This window comes from Heterocephalus glaber, unplaced genomic scaffold, assembly GCF_053883595.1.
Source record: "Heterocephalus glaber isolate CG9 unplaced genomic scaffold, H.glaber_assembly_v1.0 deba00001550, whole genome shotgun sequence".
NCBI classification, from domain to species: domain Eukaryota; kingdom Metazoa; phylum Chordata; class Mammalia; order Rodentia; family Bathyergidae; genus Heterocephalus; species Heterocephalus glaber.
In genome coordinates, this window is record NW_028258343.1 from 24052635 (window position 1) to 24072789 (window position 20155).

The 20155-nt window shown below is 46.6% G+C and overlaps 1 protein-coding gene across 10 annotated transcripts in view; it reads left to right on the forward strand.

The window, feature by feature from the left end:
* The first annotated feature begins 6939 nt into the window (after window positions 1–6939).
* The window catches only part of Fam184a (family with sequence similarity 184 member A), a 96742-nt gene continuing 83526 nt past the window's right edge, over window positions 6940–20155 (forward strand). For 5 of the 10 annotated variants that reach the window (XR_002387939.2, XR_002387940.2, XR_002387941.2 and 2 more), the window contains exon 1: window positions 6941–7209. Coding sequence is in view for 3 of the 10 variants with exons in the window: in XM_021240630.2 (XP_021096289.1) it covers window positions 7111–7209 (99 nt within the window). In the remaining 7 variants the exon portion in view is untranslated. Of the gene's footprint in view, window positions 7210–20155 lie in introns of all 10 variants that reach the window. The other 5 variants (XR_002387938.2, XR_002387937.2, XR_002387936.2 and 2 more) reach the window with 2 other exon arrangements.

The window sequence follows — 20155 nt, forward strand, 5'->3', positions numbered from 1 at the left end:
CAAGCTTGTTTTTAAAATGAAATGGCCCAACGTGTTCATTTCAGTAAGTGGTCTAGTGTTGCCTCATACCCCACTCACAAGTAGGTCTGTAGGGCAGTAGGGAGACCTCACAGAGGCCAGAGCTTGGCACAGAACCCCTGGGGAACAGAGGAAGGGATATCTGGTCGAAGCATATCTGCTCTCCTATGCAGGGCAGATGACTTGGCTGACAGAGAGAGAACTAGAATGAGCAAGATTGCGTTATTGAGTACAAGGAGCCCCATGGATGCACCCATGGGAGTGGAAACCATTGAGCCTATATTTGGTGTCTCCCACTACTGCCCATCAACAAGGTGGCTCATAACAGCCAGGGAGATGGTGCGCTCTCTGGGTAGAGGACTTAAAGCCTCTACTCCTGCCATGCCAATGCTAGTGCAATGGATTCATGGACACAGTGGCCTTGCTGGCAGGTATGGAGGCCAGGGAAGCTCCAGGAGCACCAGCTCCTCTCCTGTCCTGTCCTGTCCTGTCCTCTTCTCTCCTCTCACCAAGCTGACAGCTAAGCTTCTGCAGAAGTTCTGACACAGTGCAGCAAAGACCAATACCAAGCATCTGACAGACCTGTACTGACCTGTAAGGGTACTAGCCAGGCACTTAGTGATAAGTCTGTTACCTCGGGTCTCTCACCCTCCTCATCTGGAGAGGGGATGAGTCATCCTTACTGAAACTGGCTCTTGTCCTGAATATGTGTCTGGCCTTCTTGCCCATGTGTGCACTTCTAGGGTTATTATTTTATGCTTACAGAAAGCTTTGCCCACAGACATGATATCCTCCCTCGGTCACTTTGGACCAAAGGACCCCCAGTAAAGGAGCTGTGACAAGACGACAGGAACAAGATGATGGGACCCACTGTTCCTATCATGTGCCCAAAATAAGTTAGAATGGACTACGAAGGGCTCAGTTCACTCAAGGACAGCATTCTGCATGGTTCGGAGTTGTGCTACATGCTGCAGCAGATGCCTTCAGCCAGTGACTGATTCTTGGTGCTGTGTGCCCAGTTGCTAGACACCGAAGGAAGGGAACCAAGGCAGCGGTGTAGGAGTGGCTCCTGTCACCATCACACTCAGTGATCCCCTGGGAGAATTTGTGCTTCTTTCTCCTACCCTTAAGCGCTGTTAGATTATGGTCTTGTTCACTGTTGGAAGTGAGTAGAGAGCCTCGCTTATGTAAGGAAACGCAGTAAGGGTCCCACAGAACCACGGCTTCAGCTGTAGTTACTCTCTAGCTCTTCATGCTGAAGAGCCAGTAGACAAAGGCATTTTTATACTGGCAGGGCAATAGGTCCTGGTTATTGTGAGCAGCTAGGGTTGTGGCTAAATTGTGGAAGCAGGGGGGAGTATTTTTAAATCTTGGAATATTCACTGGGATCCCTCTGCTCTTCCATGCCTGATCAATAGCAATCTCGGGCTCCTACAAGCAACCTCGCCAACAGCTTGGGTTTTCTGAGGAAATAACTTAGGTCATCAGGAGTACTCACCAAGGTGAGGAAGGTCTAGAATAGGCACTGAAAACCCAGAAGGGACTGACGTGTGTCCATTATGCCCCCAGGCAGGTGTGCAGGCCTTCTGCTTCCTGCACTAATTGTCTTGAGTCCTTTTGAGAGTTAGCAACTGGATATGATGATTAAAATTGGTGGCAGAAGGGTTTTCTACAGGGCAAAATACATCTGAAGGCCCAGGGACAGACTGTAAGAGATGCATTTGGCGTCCCGTGCTCTTCTTTCAGCCACGGCGGTGCTGGACAGCTCCAGGGCAGCCTAGTGCTGAGTCCCTCCCTGCCTTCCTCAGTCTCTGCTCTCTCCAAAGCCTCAGAAGCTCAGGAAGTCCACATCATGACAAGCAAAGGAGGCAGTTCCCCAAGAGCCACCCTCAACCAGCGATGGCAGGGAAATCAGTGGATAAATATGTCAGCCTTTTGCCCTTGGGAGGGAACATTCTGACGCATTTTGCGGGGCTCCTCAGATAGTCCCTGCTGGGACTGAGTTCCAACAGACCAGACCGGTGTGACTGCCAACTCAATAATGGGTCCTTGGGCATCTCTCAGCTTTGCGCTTCCCAGATCACCTACCAAGTAAAGTACCTGCTTCAGTCCCTGCTTCAGAGAAATAAAGCAGTTGGACACTGGTTGATGGTGATGTTTATAGAAAAGGATGGCTTTGTCAGCATAGCAAAAGCTAATAATAATGGTGAAGTAAGTGAACTAAACATTGGAAATAAACATCTGCGGTATATGTATTGTGTATCGAGCATTTTAGAAGGTATTCAGTACAGACATCTGGATCAAACCATCTATATAAATAAATCTGCAGCTTTATTTAGGCTTATCTTGTATATCATGTTTTAGGAGCATGTAAAGAGGTAGAAATGAAGGCTGGAAAATGACTATAACAAAGTTCGGTCCTACAATATGAAATAATTCAACATGTAATGTGTAGGAAGTGTAAGACACCCTCAAGCTCATTTAGCTCAGTGTCTTTGTTTTAGTAATGAGAAAAAAGAAGTAGCCCAGTGGTGCAATGAGGTCTAGAATTTCAAGACTCTGCTACTGGTTTCCATTGTCCCTACAGACTTGCATCAAGAGAAGAGTTGTATTTGGAAAATGTTTGACTCAACACATTTCCATACTTTCCTGAAATTGTATGCAAGTACAATTCCACTGAAGTCCAGTTGCTTGCAGAATCTGTGGTGAGCCTCAGTCCCTTGGGCCTAGGAAGGCCGGTTGCACGACCTTAACTCTCACCCCAGAGGTGAAGATTCTCGAGAGTCGAACACTTGTGGAAAACAGAAAAGGGCTTCAAAGTGCCTTGGACTCCCTGTCAAAGCCATGAGGAACTGTGGCAGATACTCAGTACAGGAAGGTTTGTAGGTTTTGAATGTCCTTCTCCATTGTCTACCTAATTTAATCCCTAAGATTCTTCTGACCCAAATGGGAAGAAGCAGAAGAGAAAAAAGGAGAGAGAATGTTTCCCCCAGCTGTTGCTTCCCTCACACATTGTACCCAGATGTCCTCTTCAGGTAGCCACAGCCTCAGGTAGGAAATGACTTCATGTCCACAAAGAAAGCCTTCAATGAATACGTGTTGGTAGGGTACCATTCTTGGATTTTCTAGTTTCTAGAACAGATTTCTCATAAGTAGTAAGGGTATCTTTACTGATGGAGGCAGTGTTCATTTTAAAAATTGTGCTGTAACTTCTCTAACATATAGCTTAACATTTTAACCATTTTAAGTGTGTGATTCAAGTACAGTAGAGACATTCAAATTGCTAGGCAGCCATAACCACTATCTCCAAAATGTTTTCATCTGCCCAGACTGAAAAGCTGTCCTTCTCCAATGCTGCATCCCATTCCCTCCCCACCCAGTCCCAGGTGAGCACCATTCCACTTCTTGGCTGTATGAATGGGCTGTTCCAGGTGCCCATATAAAGTGGAATCATACAGTATTTTTCCTTTTGTGAGTGACTTATTTCACTTAACCTGATGTTTCTGAGGTTCATCCATGTGTCATGTGTCAGCCTTTTTAGGGGGAACGTTCTGTTCATCCATACTTCTGTCAGTGGACACTTGGCAGGCTTCCACCTTTTGGCTAAATGAGTAATGCAGCTGTGTTGGTTGTGTACTGATATATCAGAGTCCTTGCTTCCCACTATGTTGGGTATACATCTAGAAGTAGAACTGCTATCATAGGGCAATTCTATGTTAATTTTTTGAGGAGCCACCATGATGGCTACACTATTTGTTATGGGTGGTGTCTAGATGTCCCCCCAAACCTCATGAGGTGTTAGGTGAGGCTTTTTCAGAAGTAGCTGAATCGAGGGTGTATGACTGATTCATGGTGCAATGCTAGGATTAAGGGTCAGTGATTAATAAATCGGTCCACTGATTGGTTTGGTACCACCCTAACCCTGGTAGCCTGGATACAATATAAGGGACAGAAAGAGGTTTGTCTTGTCCCTTGTTGCTTTGCTTCCTTCTACTTACCATGAACTGTTTCTCCTCTGTGATGCTACTCTGCCTTGGAGGTAGTGGATATACAAAAAGTTTTTAATTTTGATGAAATCAATTTAATTTTTCTTGCTGCCTTGCATTTTTGCTAATTTTTAAATTTTTATTTTAATTAATTAATTTATTATTGAGACATGGTCTTGGCTGCTGTCCGGGCTGGGCTGCAGTAATCCTCCTGCCTCCGACTCAGACTATAGGCTCAGCCACCACGCCTGGATGGGCCTCGGGGAGCAGGAAACACCTCAGGTGCTGCAGGGCCAGGGCCATGCCCTCTCGGGGACCCTTTAACACCTCCCTCTCTGTGCCACACCTTATTCTAGTCCCCCATATGCTACCGTCCTCGGGACAGATACTAGGGCCAGGGACTCAATAGGCTTCAATAGGTCTTTCTGCATAAACAATCTCATGATGGGAGCAGGCACTAGATAAATATTTCTTGCCTAACTAGCTTCTCTCCCAAGATGGTGGGATTCTGTGTGCATTATTATGTTTCTATATATTATTTATAATTAAATAGAATTCTGTATCAAATGACCCGTTTTGACCATTTGCAGTAGGGCAAAGCATTAAATTCATTAAATGACACTGGGTGACTTTTAAGCCTGGAGTTTAGGAGAAGGCTTCCTGTGCACTTGCCTAACAGCAGTGGCAGAACTTGCATGATGGAGTTCAGAGTGAATTCCTGGTTGCCCAGGGCTACCCTGCCTGGCTGCCCAGTGAGGGGGTCGCTGAGGGCCCACCTCTTCCCAAAGGAAGCACCTGAGGGTGCACAGGGTCAGTGGCTCCTCGGAGGCCCACACTGGCCTCCACACTTCTAGCTCTGGGTTCTTTCTACTGTATCATAGGGAACACCAAAACCACCTTCTTTACCCCAGCAACACCTGGCTACCCAAGTTTACTGAAACAGCAAGTTTTGAACACATTTCTGCTTGGCATGTAAGGAATATGAGTTCAAAAATGATTGTGAGGGCTGGGGATTTAGCTGAATGGTGCCCCTACCTACCTTGCAAATGCAAGGTCCTGAGTTTGATCCCCAGTACAAAAAAAAGAAAAGAAAAAAAAGATTGTGAATCTTCGCATAAAATTTGATGAAATAACACTAGCTCCCAATTCTCTTTAACTTCATTTGCTCAAGTACAAGAGGGAAGCAAAATTCGTGAAATGTTTGTTTCTGGCTATCTGCACCACTCAGAACTTTAGAACTCAATGGCTTATTTTCTGGAAGTTCTATTAGAGTGGGCTGAGTACCCAGCAGCTAGAAAAGATGTAGTCAGGTTCAGTCTTCCTTTCTGGAATTTCAACAGATCTGAAAGTATGTCAGGATCCTCTCCAATCTTTACCTTGTTTAGTTTTTCTCACATTCAGACACTTTATGCCAATTTGACTTTCAATTTAATTTGTTAAAACTCTCAAGTTTATTTGAGAGGAGGCTAAGGAGAAATCGCATGAAGAGGGAATTCAGTTCTGCAAAACTGCATGGAGAACAGATCTTTTAAAAACAGAGCAATCCCTAGTTTCTCATTCTTTATGGCTGAGTAGTACTCAATTTTATTAAAAAAAAAACCCACATCTTCTCTATCCAGTCTCCAGTTGATGGGCACTTGGGCTGTTTCCAAGCTTTAGCTATGACAAACTGTGCCTCTATAAACATAGGTGAGCATACAACACTGTGGTATGATTCCTTTAATTCTTTGGGGAAGATCCCCAGCAGGGGAATAGCTGGGTCAAATGGGACCTCTAGCCCTAGTTCTTTGAGGTATCTCCATACTGATTTCCACAGTGGTTGCACCAGTCTGCACTCCCACCAGCAGTGGAGCAGGGTTCCTTTCTCCCCACAGCCCCACCAGCATTTGCTATTGGTTGATTTCTTGATAGCAGCCATTCTTTCTGGGGTGAGGTTGAATCTCAGTGTTGTTTTCATTTGCATCTCTCAAATGATCAGTGATGTTGAACATTTTTTCATATGTTTATTTGATGCTTTTACTTCTTTGTCTGAGAAATGTCAATTTATAGCTAAATGGATGCATATTGAGGCCATACTCTTAAGTGAAATAAATAGGACACATATGTGTAAATACTGAATAGTTTCTCTAGTGTGAGAAACTGAAAGTGTAAATAAGGATTAAAATTAAAATGAATAATTGATAATCTGAAATAGGAAGAAAAGGTCCAAAGAGGTAGGGGAAGCGGGAGGGGAAGGGGAAAGGAAAGAAGGGAAAGGAAAAATTATGAGAAAAGAAAAAAATGGAAACAAAGGGTGGAGGGGGTGAAGGGAGCACAGGCAATGGAGAAAAAATAAGAACCCAGATTCATCATCATGTTCAGGTACAAACACCCAATGAGAAATGTAAACGTATTGCATGCCTAAAATGTACCAATGAAAGAAGTTAAGCAAAAAAAAAAAAAAAAAAAATAGTGCAATCCAACATTTTAAAGTTTGTATTCACATTACCCTAACATGACTCATTTATTTCCACACAAGATGCAGATTTTTCCTTCCTTAAGTCAGTAACCCTGCAGGAACAGGGCACTAAGAGTCAGTAGCAGGTAACACGCCAGAAAGGTGGGAAAGGTTTTGTCACACAGCCGGTGAAGGACCGGGCGTCTGGTTCCCCTCCGGCCTCGCCCATTTCCAGCCAGGGATTCACAGGGGCTGCTCAGGCCCGGCGTGCAGCCCGTGGGGGGCCGCACCCCTTCTAGGGACAGCCATAGGGCCTGCGCCGGGCCAGGCCTCCCTCCGAAGCCGCGGGTCTACTCACGGCCCCTAGCCAGCAGCTTCTACCCAAGAGGAGGGTCGCGGCGGGTGGGGACACCTGGCGGGGCGGGGCCTGGGGGGCGGGGCCTGGGCGCGGGCGGGGCCTCGCGGCGGGGAAGTGACGTCGCCCTCGCGCTCTCGGCGATCGCTCCCTCGCCTGGTTACGGCCGCCGCGTCCCGCGTCCCGCGTCCGTCGGCCCCGCAGGACTGCGGAGGAGGCGGGACCGAGTCGGGTCGGACCGCGGGCCGACGCGCTGCCCGCGCCGGCGTCCGCCTCGCGCTCGTCCGTCCACAGGGACCGGGGGCCGCGGGAAGATGGCGACCCCGGGCGCGGGCTGGCAGCCCCACCTCGGCCTGGAGCTCGGCGCCGACGTGCACCTGCGGATGAGCAAGAAGATCGCGCAGCTCACCAAGGTGGGCGCGGGGACCCCAGACTGGAGGGGTCACCGCAGGGCCCGCACCCCCTGCGCCCCTCTTCCAGCAGCCCCGCCGCGTTTGTGCTCACTTACGGGTCCTGGCGAAGGTCAGCCCGGTGGGTTTTCGGGGTGAGCGTCCCGGTGCTGCGGGGGCGCGCAGGAGGCGGACACCCACCGGGCTCGGCGTCTGCAGGGCTCCGTGGCGGGCGGCCCCCTGGGTCCGCCGAAGGGGCACGTTTCGGCTCTCAGAAGGCGGCAAAATTGTAATCCCTGTGCCCTGCAGGGAGCTGGCGGTGCAGGGTGGCCGCTAAGTCGCCGAGCGCTTTTTCTACTTCAGTAAATGCCCTCGTAGAAGGGGCCGGCGTCTGAAGCTAGGTCGGCTCTCCCCGTCCGCCGTCACCCGCAGCGAGTACCGTCGGTCCGTGGAGAGGAGGGACTGGGCTTGTGAAGGGTCTGCGGGCTGGAGAGGCAGCAGCGTGCGCCTGTGCGAGATAGCCACTCCGAAATTCTCAGGCCGTGATGCCTGTGACTCCCTGAGAGTCAGCTACGGCATTAGAATTGGAAGAGAGGAAAGAAAGGAAAGGGGAAGTAACAGGAAAGGACTAAAAAGTGAGGGGCAGCCAGAAAAGGCAGAGGTGGAAGTGTGCAGCAGGAGAACTCGGCCATGCAGGGCACGGAGACGTTCTGTGAAATTTTCTTTCCTATTCAGCACTCAGGTCGCTGTGTGTTGGGTTTTGCTATTTCCTCTCACGACAGGGTCCCCAAACTCAGAGAGAGCCGGGTTCAGGAAGGAGGGCTGGCCGCGTGTCATCTGAGCGTGTGCGCTCTGGCGGATAGCCAGCCTCCTGCCACAGTGCCTGTGTCCCCACTGTAGATGGGCCTCTCGATCCCTGCTGGAAGTCATGGCAACGCTCACGGATGCCAGTGGAACTGTGTACTGTCTGAAAAAAGCCGTTTCTCTCCAGTAAACTTTTTTTCCTTTCTACTTGCACTTTTCAATTTCCTGTCCTTTTCTCAGAAGAAAACAGTTGGGCGCTGCTGATGGACAGATACGGTGGACGCTGATGTCACTTGTCTCTGCCCCGTCCGTCCCCTCTCTCCCACCTGCCGTGCACCTGGCACCCCAGAGCGCTGCCCCTGACCGTTGCTGGGTGTTTCCTGGACTCTGGTGCCTTGTTTGTAGTCACAGCTTCTAACCGCTGTTGCTGCCCGCCCTAAGTGCTTCTGGCGCCCTTACACTAGGCATTCATGCCCAGTACCGTACGTGACGGGACTCACAGTGGCTGCCCTCCCACCACGCAGTCCTGACGTAAAGTCTGCAGACCTGCCCAGTGTTCTCAGGGCAGGGAGGGGTGGCGGAGTCACGCCACGCAAATCGAGGATGACCTTGATTGAGGTCCGCGGAAGTGTTGAGGGGTTCTCTCCTCCCTATTTCTTGCCTTCATGTTTGTGAAGATAAAGCCTAAGCGATAGGACTCTATTGGAGCCAGCCCCCTTTAGTTTCTGAAAACATGCAATGAGCCCTGCTTCCCTTATTTACTGTTTTGGAAAATGTCAGACTTCCCAGTCACATGCACTTGTTGTAAATAACTACCGTAAGCGTGGCCTCATGAATGTATGTGTGTGTCTAAACTTTGTTAGTATCTGCTATTTAAAATTTTCACTCCTGAAAAATTTACTAATAAATTCACAACAGCAGAGGTATGTTAAGTAGAATTATGATTGGAACTTGATAATAGCTTATGTTTCAGCATTAGATACTGTCAATGTAACCATTAAAATAGGATCTTCTTTTAGAAAGGTGTCAGTGGAAGTGACCCTTGAGAATGACAGCAGCAATGTAATTGCCTTGGGAATTGGACACACTGGTGTGAGTTTACGCTGCTGCTCCACCAGTTGCTAGGAGTGTGACTTCAGGGTTTAGGTCTCTAAACCCTGAGCCCCAGCCCCCTTGTCTTTAAATAGGGATGATGGTGCCTATTTTGGAGAGTTGTTGTGGCTGATTGAAGGCTCCTGAATCAGGCTGTCACTGAAAATACATATTGTATCCCCCCAAAAGTATTAGGAAAATATGGAGTAGTGTATTTAAAAAACGCTCTTCTCCTAGGAAAATATGCTTTTAATAACAGTACGTGATACTGTATTTATTTTGAGGGCTTTGTACTAAACTCTAAAAATCGTATACAGCGATTACTCTCTTTGAATATCAGAGTCAAAAGGTTTCACACACCCCCCACACCCCCCGTGTCCAGAATGGCACTGCAAGGCGAGTTCAGAGGTTTGGCTGCCTGTGAAAGGACAGGATGAAACTTATTTACATTACAATGCTGCACAAAGTAAAGCTCAGCGTGTTTTTAATACCAAAGCTTTGGTTGTGTGCATATTTGTTCAGATTCTGTTTCTGACAGCCTGATAGCAGCCTTCTGTAGTCAGAAGAAAAGCAGTTTTAAAGCTTGTTTTGTGTAAGGGGGACTTTGGGGAGTGTTAGAAATAGAGCAGGGTGAAAGTCACAGTCTGTTAATATTTAGGTTGTTCGTGTCCAGCTTTAATAATAGACAGTAGATTCTTGAGTTAGTAGTACAGTCCTGCTTTGGTACTCGACTGTCACTTTGAATTTGGTACTTGACACATTTTGACATGAAAATTTTGTCCTGGTACTCGTCATTTATTCGGTACTCTAGCCAAAAGCTAGAATTTGTGGTTGCCAATTGCCTTCTGATTTGCTACCCTTTCCAGCCAAAGCACTTTGTTGGGCACTCATTGTTTTTGGTCCTCATGGAGTGTCCCAGCACCAGTTAATGCTGGGTACTGAGGGAACACTCTAGATTCTCATGATATGGCACATTCCTGGAGTTGTTAATGCTGAACCATCTCAGGATGGGTGAAGAGGCTGGTGGATTGTTTTGTTTTATAAGATTTGTGCACTTCTGCACTTGCCCCTGTAGTGTATTAGGTTGAAGAGCGGGGCTTGTGACATAGAATTATAACCAGCTGTCTTTTGTCACGTTCAGTTTTTTCCCCTTTTTGTCCCCTTTGGCCTACTGTGTGAGGCTGGTTCTTCCTCTGCCATTCATCATCTTGACTTTTCTGATTGCCCTTAGATAACACAAGTCATCCTTTAGTAACTAAGTCACAAAAGTCTCAGTCTGTTTATTAAAATGTCCAGTGCCAACGAATCCAAACTCCAGAGCAACCTAAATTAAAGGTGAAGCTTCTGCCATATGTCAGACCTGCCTGAGAAGCCGATGCAGGGAGAAGGGCTCACTGACCTCTTGGCGTGAGACCTGGCTTTTCTGTTCTGCCTCTGTTGTCTCACTGCTTCTCGTTTCTGGTCCTGGAAGAAGGACAGAGAAGAACACGGAGCACCAGGCCTGTACCTGGTTGGTTGGAAACTAGGTAGTGACACTTGCGCCAAGGAGAAGTGTACATTTCCAGAGAAGAGACAGTGATTTTTGTTTTAGCGTCGTGACGTTTTTTCTCTTACTACCCAGCTTTTGGTCCTTGTACATGGAGCTGCCCTCATCCACCCAGCCTCACTGAGATTCCCTACTCTGAATTATTAGAATATTTATTATCTACACTTCTTACTTGGTACTTAATCATGCACACTTGAAAATACGGTTATTGTGTTTATAAATGCTATCCTGATTTGACTAGATATTCCCATGTTTATTGGCTGGCTCTTAAATTGCTTCAAAAAGTTATTTTATAATATACTTATATTTTGATGTAAAAAGAAAAATATAAAGCACTTGGTCTAAAATGTAAAAACATTATTTGTGATTTTAGAATGTTGGTAATTAAGATACTGGTTTCTTAGAAAATATTTTTAAATTCTTAGGATCATTTAATACTGTCTCTGCTTTTATTATATCCAAAGGCAGAATGAGTTTATATGATACCGAAGCCAGTGAATTTTCACAGTTGTTTTCTCTACCGCACTCAGTGGAAGTGATTTTTCCCTAACTGGTTTGTCTGCGCTACCGAGACACTTTGCAGAGTAACTCGGCTCTGCTTGTGGCCTGGCTGGCGCAGGCGCGGGTCCTGCAGCACACTTTTGTTCTCTTCTGTTAGGCTGCAGCTTTGCCATTCTCCCTTGCAGTAGCTTGGGCATAAACTCTTCTGTCATCAGTCACTGGTTAGATTAACTTCTTGTATTTTAGTAATGGAGACAAAAATATAATATCCTATTGATTGTCCAAAACCGTAGTCAGAGCTGGTAGAAAGACGAACCCTCTCATTTGCAGGTGCAGGAACTGAGGGCTGGAAGGCCTCTGCTGGCAGCACCTTGGCTTGAGCCCAGGTCGCCAGCTGCTCTAGTGATCTCTTCTCTGTCTGCTTTCTTCCTAATGCTCGTTGTTGAATAAGAGGTCATGGAGTTGCTGTTTCCCTGCTGGAACCGTACTGCTGTGCTTTGCTTGCCGTCTGAATCTGATACTGGATGATGGGGAAACCCAGGTGCCTCTCCATACGCTGTCCTAATGTCTGTGTGTGTAGTCATCTGTGTTGTAATGTTGGCTCGGTAACTTAGTCACAGAGGGGGTGTGTGTGTGTGTTCTTACATAACTGCCGTGTTTTCATGATTTTATTAACAGCTTTAGTCATTCCAAACTTTAAAAATTTCTAATTGCATTGATTTAGAGCCTGCCATGCTTGGTGTGAAAGTTACTACTGTGATTATTTTAAATGTTTTTTTTCTTTGACCACTGACTTCCCTACTCGTCTCTTGTTGCTCAGACCCAATTTCTGAAGGTAGAAAGTTGGAAAATGTCCCATTTTTATCATTTTACCCTTTCTCTCTGTTGCGTTTAGGAAAATCCTCCTATGTGCCAGTGTTTTAAGAAATGGTGTGAAGGATAGAGGCCGAGTGAGAATGTGGATCCAAAGTAATCTGTTCATTTTAATTGGTTACATGATCTTCCTATACTTTAACTTGCAATTATGGGTACTTTTGGAAATTTTGTATCTTTTGCTGAGATAAGAATGAAGAGTAAGCTGACCTGTAAAGCCAGTTTGGTTCGGAATGGTGTTCATGGAGGGTCGATAAGATAGTGTTGCACTGTTATTCTTCTCTTTAGTTGAGAAGAGAACCTTGTGAGATTAATAAAAGTTGCTCAGTGTCCAGAGTTAATGTTATGCCATGGAATGGGGTTGGTGTGAAGAGTGGAGCTTCATAGTGCCATGCCTGGTTTTCACCACAGGAAGGGTCTGCTGCAGACTGCTCATGGAGAAAAAGACAGGAAGTGAGTCTGTCGGAGTCGCTGCCCATGGCCTTTTGTGGGTTAACACATGTGAGGGGAAGAACTGCCGACAGCTGCAAAGACTTCACCAGTTGAGCATCCCTAATCCAACAATCCAAAACTTAAAATGCTCCAGAATTCAAATCTTTGAGCATCACATTGATGTGCAGAAAGTTTTGGAGCTGTGCACAATGTCTCATACCTGTAGCCTCAGCTATTGGGTGGATGGGGCAGGAGGACTGTGTGAGCTCAGGAGAGATGTCAGCATGGGCAACATAGCAAGACCCTGTTTCCAAAAAAGGGCAAAGTGTGGACTTTGGAGTATGTCAGATTTCAGTTTTCGGGTTAGGGTGGTCAAGCTAATCAACTCAAGTGGAGTATATGCATTTTTTGTCCTGTGTCTTTTACCACTATCAAATTGAGATATAAATGGAGGCTGAAACTATTCAAGGACCTAAAGTAGATGAGGAAACAAAAGACATCCTGAGCAACATCATATGTAGGGTTTGGGCATCTTAGCTGCCGTGTGCAGCCTCATTTATTATAAAGCTCGTGTTTCTAGTGACTTTTTAAAAATGTGATCTGCTCTTCCACATTTATTTGTACCACCTCTACAATGAAGATGAGGAGGTGTGGAAGTAAAATATTTTAATCTATAAATTACACTGCTAATACCAATAAAATTGATAATTTTAGTAAAATATTAGGATAAATGCCTATTCTCGATTATTGGGGAATAAATTATTTTAATTAACTAGAAGTTACCATAGGGATTACTAATTACCTACCTTCTAGTATAATGTAATATACTTTTAAACCGTGTCATTTATAAATTACACTGAAATCTTTTATGCCTCCAGATCATTATTGTGATCATTAGTACATTACAGGAACTTAGGTCAAACTTACACTAATCCCATTGGACAAAACCTATGCATTTTATTTTTGAATCAGTTTTATTTCCTTATTTGCCATGTTTCCCTTTCTTACATAAGAAATGCCGAGTTTGAATGTGCAGCCTGTAGACACTGACCTTTTGGTTGAGCACCTTCAGTTTGCTGTGCTGAACTCGTGTCTGTGTCTCCCCAAGTGCAGGTGAGTATCTCTTGTCTTGTGCCTGGCACCAGAAGTAGTTCAGATTTTAAGCTTCTTCAGATTTTGGAATATTTGCATATACATAATGAGCACCTTGAGCTGAGATCCAAGTGTAGTGTGAAAGTCATTTTATGTGTTATATAAACTCATGCACATGATCTAAAGGTAGTGCTACACAGTATTTGTGGTGCACCTGCATCTTGACTGTGGCCTCTCAGGGGTGCAGGTGTGGAATTTCCCACTTGTGGCACTCAGTTGGTGCTCAGAAAGCTTCAGATTCTGGAACATTTGGATTTTAAAATTAGGAATGCTTAACCTATATTTGTGTTTCTTGTCCTCTTCCTCTTTAAGCACAGTCTTAACAGAATCTTATTTCTTTCCAAAAGTATTTCATGATCAAAAGGCTAAATAGTATTCTTTTTACTCTTAGACGTTTTCCCTAGTGGATCATTCTAGAAACAAAGTATGTGTAATTTGGGGTGGAAGTTGTATGTTTGAGTGTGAGTGTGAATGTGTGTTGAGTGGTCTATGAAGTAAGAAAGGAAGATACACTTAGAACTGAAAGTGCATAGGTCCGTGTGTTTGGTAAATCTGTTGACTGTGTAGCTCACAGAAGACATTGTGCTAAGCATTATTATATATTCCTGTCACTTTACTATTTCAGTTTGGTCTGTCTAGTTTTTTCATTTTTCAATATGCTTGAGAAAATGGAACAAATATATTAATCATATAAATTATTTTTATCAACAGATCACTTCTGACTTTTTTTTTTTTTTGATACCGGGGATCGAACTCTGGTCCTTCCGCTTGTGAGGCAAGCGGCAGAACCACTGAGCTAAATCCCCAGCCCCTGACTTTTTTATATTTGAGACAGGGTCTCACTGTGTAGTCCAGGCTGGTTTTGAACTCGTGGCAATTCTCCTGCCTCAGCCTCCCAAGTGCTGGGATTACAAGCATGCACCACACCAGGCAGAGTAGCTCTTCTGAAACAGGAGTTGCTGTGTCTGTGTTGGGTCCGTGTTTCCTATGGGCAGGCAAGAGCCACATTCTAGAGCTGCTTTTGCAGTGTCCAGCCTTGGGCAGATTTCTGTCAGGATTGCAGCTTCACTGCCGACTCTGTGCTTTACCCTCTCATGGCTCTGAGTTCTGTCTAAAGTAACAAAGTGCACCTCATGGAATTATGGTGAAGGTCAAAGAGAACGGCTTTCGTGGGAGAGAGGTGGTGTCCAGTCCTCTCTGCTCCTCATGGCCTCTGTCTGTAGCGTCCTCTTTTCTGAGGAGTTGTGTCTTACTTTGCTGAGCGGCAGATAAAATGCAGTTGATCTGCACGGTTGACAGCGGACGTGCCTGGCACGGTGCCCGGGGGATGCTGGGCTGGGTTCCGGACAGCCTCTGCTCCCACGGTCATCAGCATGTCCATCCGTGACCTCGGTTGAGGTGCCTTTCTGTGTGAACTACGTGTGTAATGTGTGCTGTTGACTCATTAGCAGAACTCTTAGCCAGTGACCCTGTAACTTGTGCCTGACAGGTGTGGGGACAGTTGCCGAGACCCAGCTCCTGCAGGAGCGTGCAGCCAGGCGTAGACAGGGTCCAGGGATGCAGGACGTGGAGGCAGAGCTTCCTCTGCTGTGTTAGAGCCCAGGTGACGGCGAGTCAGGGCCACCCCACACAGCCCCTGTGGCTGTGACTGACTGATCGACCCGGCCCTGCTGATGAGAGGAGTGGACACGTGGGTGCAGGAATACTTATTTTCTGTGCTCATTGCCAGGCACCTGGTGGCCGCCATGCAATCAGAGGCCCCGGGTGCAGTCGCATTGAGATTCTCTCCAGTGTTAATTGTGGCCTTGGTGATTAGTAGTCTCATCTGCCACATTGCCCTAAGTTAGAAAAAGCAGTCAAATGTATAAATTATTCCAGAGCATGGAGCAAAAGCTTTAACAATACAGTGCCTTACTTGAAATAAAGTCTTGTCTCCCATCTTCATCATCTGCTTCAAACTTGTTCACAGTTGGTCGGTATGGGCGTTGGCTTTGTCTTCCTCCCTAAAGATGCTGAGAAATCGTAGTCTGAGGCTGCAGCACATTCGTGTAGACGTTTCTGGCTTCACCTCAGGCAGCATGCAGAAACATTGTTTTACAAGCACAGCTGTTACTCAGAGACAGGCAGGTGGTTTCAGGCATTTCAGATGTTGTTCGCCCTGGTTTCCACCCTGACCCATGCCTGTGTCTTCTGTCCATGACCTGAAGGTGTGCAGTCGTATCCTGTGTGCTCCTGTTTCCTGTGCCAGTCACTGCTGAGTGTTAGAAAGTTCTGACCAGAAAGGAGCAGAGAGGAGCCGTGAAGTCTGCCCGCCATGCCGGTATGGCCTCCTGAGGGCTGTGCACACCTTCACCCTCCACTCACAGTGGCGTTTGCTTTCTTCCTGTCCCTTGGTTGTGGAGCATGGCTAGAGAAAGTTAGACGGTGACACTGATCACTCCAAGCTGTCCGTGCCGTCATCACTGGACCTGTGAGTGTGTCACTGCCTGTGTGCAGATTTGATTAATTACAGATCTCGACCTGTCCCTGATGATCTGGATGGGGCAAATTAGTTGCAGGGTCCTCCTCAGCGAAGGGGCTGGAGAGGCAGCAGCAGGTGGGGGTGTGGGGATGTCTGGAGATGGAAGGAGCCATGAGCCCAGGAGTGCAGGTGGCCTCGAGGACCACCTTGTCCAGGGCCTGCACAGTGCAGCCCGGCGACATGCCCTTCAGATCTGTGTCCTCTAGTTTGTAAGGTTAGGCCCTGACTTTGTGGTGAACCAACCGGCTCAGTGGCAGTAGGAAGGGCTTACACGGCTCTCCACGGAAGCCTGATTCCACTCATCCGATCACTTAGCATCACCAATCTCTGGACAGCTGTGCCCTGCTTTATGTCTCTGCACGTATCAGGTAAACTGCTGTCTGCTTTACGGAGACCATCAAGACTGTCAAGCTTATCCTGTTTGTCTGCAGTGATACTGGGGCCATTCATCCTTAGGAGAATTTCTGCCAGGCGTGCAGTGCCCTACACCCATAATCCCATCTACTTGGGAGGCTGAGGCAGGAGAGTCCCAAGTTCAAGGCCAAAGGTCTGGGATATAATTAATTCAGAGCTAAGCCCTAGGTTCAATCCCTAGTACTTAAAACACAACACAAACTTTCTCCTAGGCTTGCTGCCTTAAGCCCTTCACCTTTGGCCTTGCTGCTCCTGTGTCTTAAATAGATTCCTTTTCACAGGGACCCCGGGAATCGGAGCTAATTGGGGGACTGTTGAAGTAGTATTGGTGAACAGTTATGGAGCTGAGAATGAGGGTGATGGGGACAGAGGTTAGAGGCTGGAGAGACGTCTTGGCTCAGCCCGGCGGGACTGTGTGACAGCGTGTTGTGAGGAGGTTGAGCCCAGCTGGCCTCTGCCCCATACTCGGTACTGAATACCTGACGGGGTGGGGGGGCCACTGCCGGGCACAGAGCCAGTTGAGGTGGAGTGCGCATGCGTGTGTTTGTGCATGTGTGTATTCGCTAGCAGCCCACAGCACCTGGCTGTCTCCTGAGCCCTGAGGCTCTGCTCCACGCAGGCGGGAAACCTGGACCTTGAACCTGGACCTACCTGCCCAACCCCGTGCCCTCTGCCTAGACAGCATCAGGCAGCCTGGCATACACCCAGTTGCCGTCAGAGCCCTGACGGTTGGGCCAGCTTGACGTCGCACAGCGAAGGCAGCTTCTCTTGCGAGGACCTGGCCTTGGCTGAGCTCTGGACTGAGCAGGGAGCTGTGATGGCCCTGAGGAGGCGGAGTCGGTCTGGGTGCTGTGTGTGGCCCATTGTTCACGTGCTGGCGCTGGGATCCAGACGTGGTCATAGGCAAGGTGGTGGGAGGCTGGGGTGGGGAATGGCTAAATAAAGCGAAGTACATGGTTTTAGAGCACAGAATCTCACGGGCTTAAGGATTTTTTAAAGCAGCAACTAGAAATGTATGAGTATTCATCAAATATTAAGCACAGTAAATTTTTAAACCAAAATGTGATATATTTAAGTGACTATTTGATCAGACTGTCTTTTCTAACGAGTATTTCTTTATATATATATATATATATATATATTTCTGCAAATCTTATCAATAAAATAGTGAATAACAAGTAGAAATACAAATGTTTTGCTGTTCACTTGGCATAAAGAATTCTTAACAATAATGTTATATCTGAAAGTGACATTTTATCAAATCCCATATCTTTTAGAAAGCTAATGTAGAAGTTATGTAAGTAGAGGAGAAGTATGTGTTGAGGAAGCCTGCCCAGGACTCTGTGGCTCTTTCCTGGGCAGGGGCCGGGAGCCACACGGCTCACAGCTCATCCGACAGCAGATTCCCGTCCAGCAGGTGTGTGACACAGAGTGGATCTGAGGCAAAACAGTGCTTGGTAAACCTTTTCCTACTGTGCTGAGTTTTATCCGAGTGAAACCGCTTCACACACAACTGTGCAACAGGCACAACTGCTGTTGCCACAGGGGAGTCGGAACAAAGCAGCCTTGGCCCTTGTGTACTGTGGCCGGTTTCCTGAGAGGAAGTATAATAAGGCTCCCTGCACCGCCAAAAGCAAGGATAAAAGGCAGTAAAATAAATTCGAGCATACCTTGTGCATAAGTACTTCACATGCTTTGTCCCCTAATCATCCTGTGACTACTCGGAGCAGATGACACTCTCTTCATTTTACAGAAAAGAAAACAAGCCGTGACGCTTCGAGATGGGCAGTGGGCTCTGAGGCCCAGCCCCTCTGCAGCAGGTCTGGAATGCAGGAGAAGCTGTAGCTGGCGTCCCGTCCCTGTGCTGGGACAGCTCGGGCCACTCCCCCGGCTGCTGGTCCAGCTCCCTGTGCAGCTGCTGCCCTCAGCTTATGTTCAGGCAGCTGTGTGCTCTCCTGGACACCACCCGCCTTCACAGTTGCCCTGTACAACGTTTCGTCTGTGTTCGCCGTCTCTGCAGCGCGTCCCTTCCCTCAGTGCTCTGTCTCCTGTACCAGGAAGAGTCCCCGCCCCTCCCCAGGATTCTGCCTGTTCTGTATCCCACATAGATGACACTGCTCATTGTCACACTTTCCAACCAGAGCGCTGCCTAGAGGTTTTATCCTGCAGCTCTGGTCACAGCTATGAGGCCTTGCCTGCCACCCTTACTTAAGTGGAATTCCTGCAGGTCAAGGCTACTGGCTCCTCTGCCTGCGTTTCTGCAGCTTCCCACTGCTACAGGGTTGCTGTTCAGGGGCTGGTCGAGTATCATAGCCTCACAGATTCTGACCTGTTCAAATTCTGTGATCTTCATCTTACAGACTACTCCTATACATTTTCCTCTGCATCTTAAACTCCATAGCAATCACGGCGAAGGCAGTCGGTAAGCAATTGCTGATTAAATGGGTGAATCTCTCAACTTTTCAGTTCTGTCTTCCTTTTTCACAGTTTACCCTTCTGCAGTCCCTGTGGACTTTTAGCCCCTCTTCCTGTTCATCAGCCCTTTCTTTCTTCACCTCGCTGGTTTCATTCTTCATCTGTTCCAAATATTTGTTTATCTTTATCTGTTCTAAATTTTCCACTGCATTCCCCAGAATGGGCAAGACGAGAGCACTGGGCATCGGATGTGTGCCTTGCTCACCCTTTTCATAAAGCACGGTCTTACAAATGACACCTCCAGGAGGGGCTCTGTGTTGTCACCGAGGCGGACACACCTGATTGTGACTGTCTAGAGGTGACAACATTTCAAAGCAACAGGACTGCTTTCTTCTTTGCCAAGCAATGTGGTTTTTAAGAGTCATAAAGGAAATGAAGTTCTGTCAAACCAAGCTCCACTTTTTTATGCTGTAATTTTGACGAGTTTATATTTATTAAATATAGTAGCATAGCACAAAATAGACTATAAGAATACAGTGATTTGGAGAGTTTACATTAAAAGTATCAAACAATAGTCTGTTGAAAATATTAAAATATGTTTCTCTGGCAAAATAGCATAAGGAGAGATGTGTGGATGACAGTAGATATATAAAATTAAGTATAGCCAGCTCATTAATAAAGCACTTAAGTTGATAAATAGCTGAAGTATTGGGGTAGTGCTTTATCTGTAGTAAGTGCTGAAAATTCTTATGCTTGACTGTTCTCTTTTGGCTATAGTTGGGTGTACAGCATCTTTGAGTAATTACATCTTTATTCATGATCTCATTCAAACAGGATTGGAATAAAAAAGTAAAAACAAAACTGAAGTAATTCCAGTAAGTGGAGTGGATATTGAGGTAGAAGCTTTTAACACAAACAAGTTGGAAAGCAAACCATAGGACATTTTTTATATGATGATTTCTAAAGTTGAAGTGTCAAAATGAATGAAATTAACAGCAGATATTCATTATTGGCCAAAAAATGAGTTGGGAGTGAAAGTTTGAGCAAAGAAGAAAAACGTGGATCATGGTTATAAAGTGAGGGTGGCTGTGTTACCAAGCGTACGTTCAGTTGTCTCTTCCCACCGTTTTATTATCGCACATATTCTTGGGTCAGGCACTCAGAAAGGAGCGGTGGGGGTCGTCGGCACTGTGCACTCCAATGGGACTTGATCAGCTGGG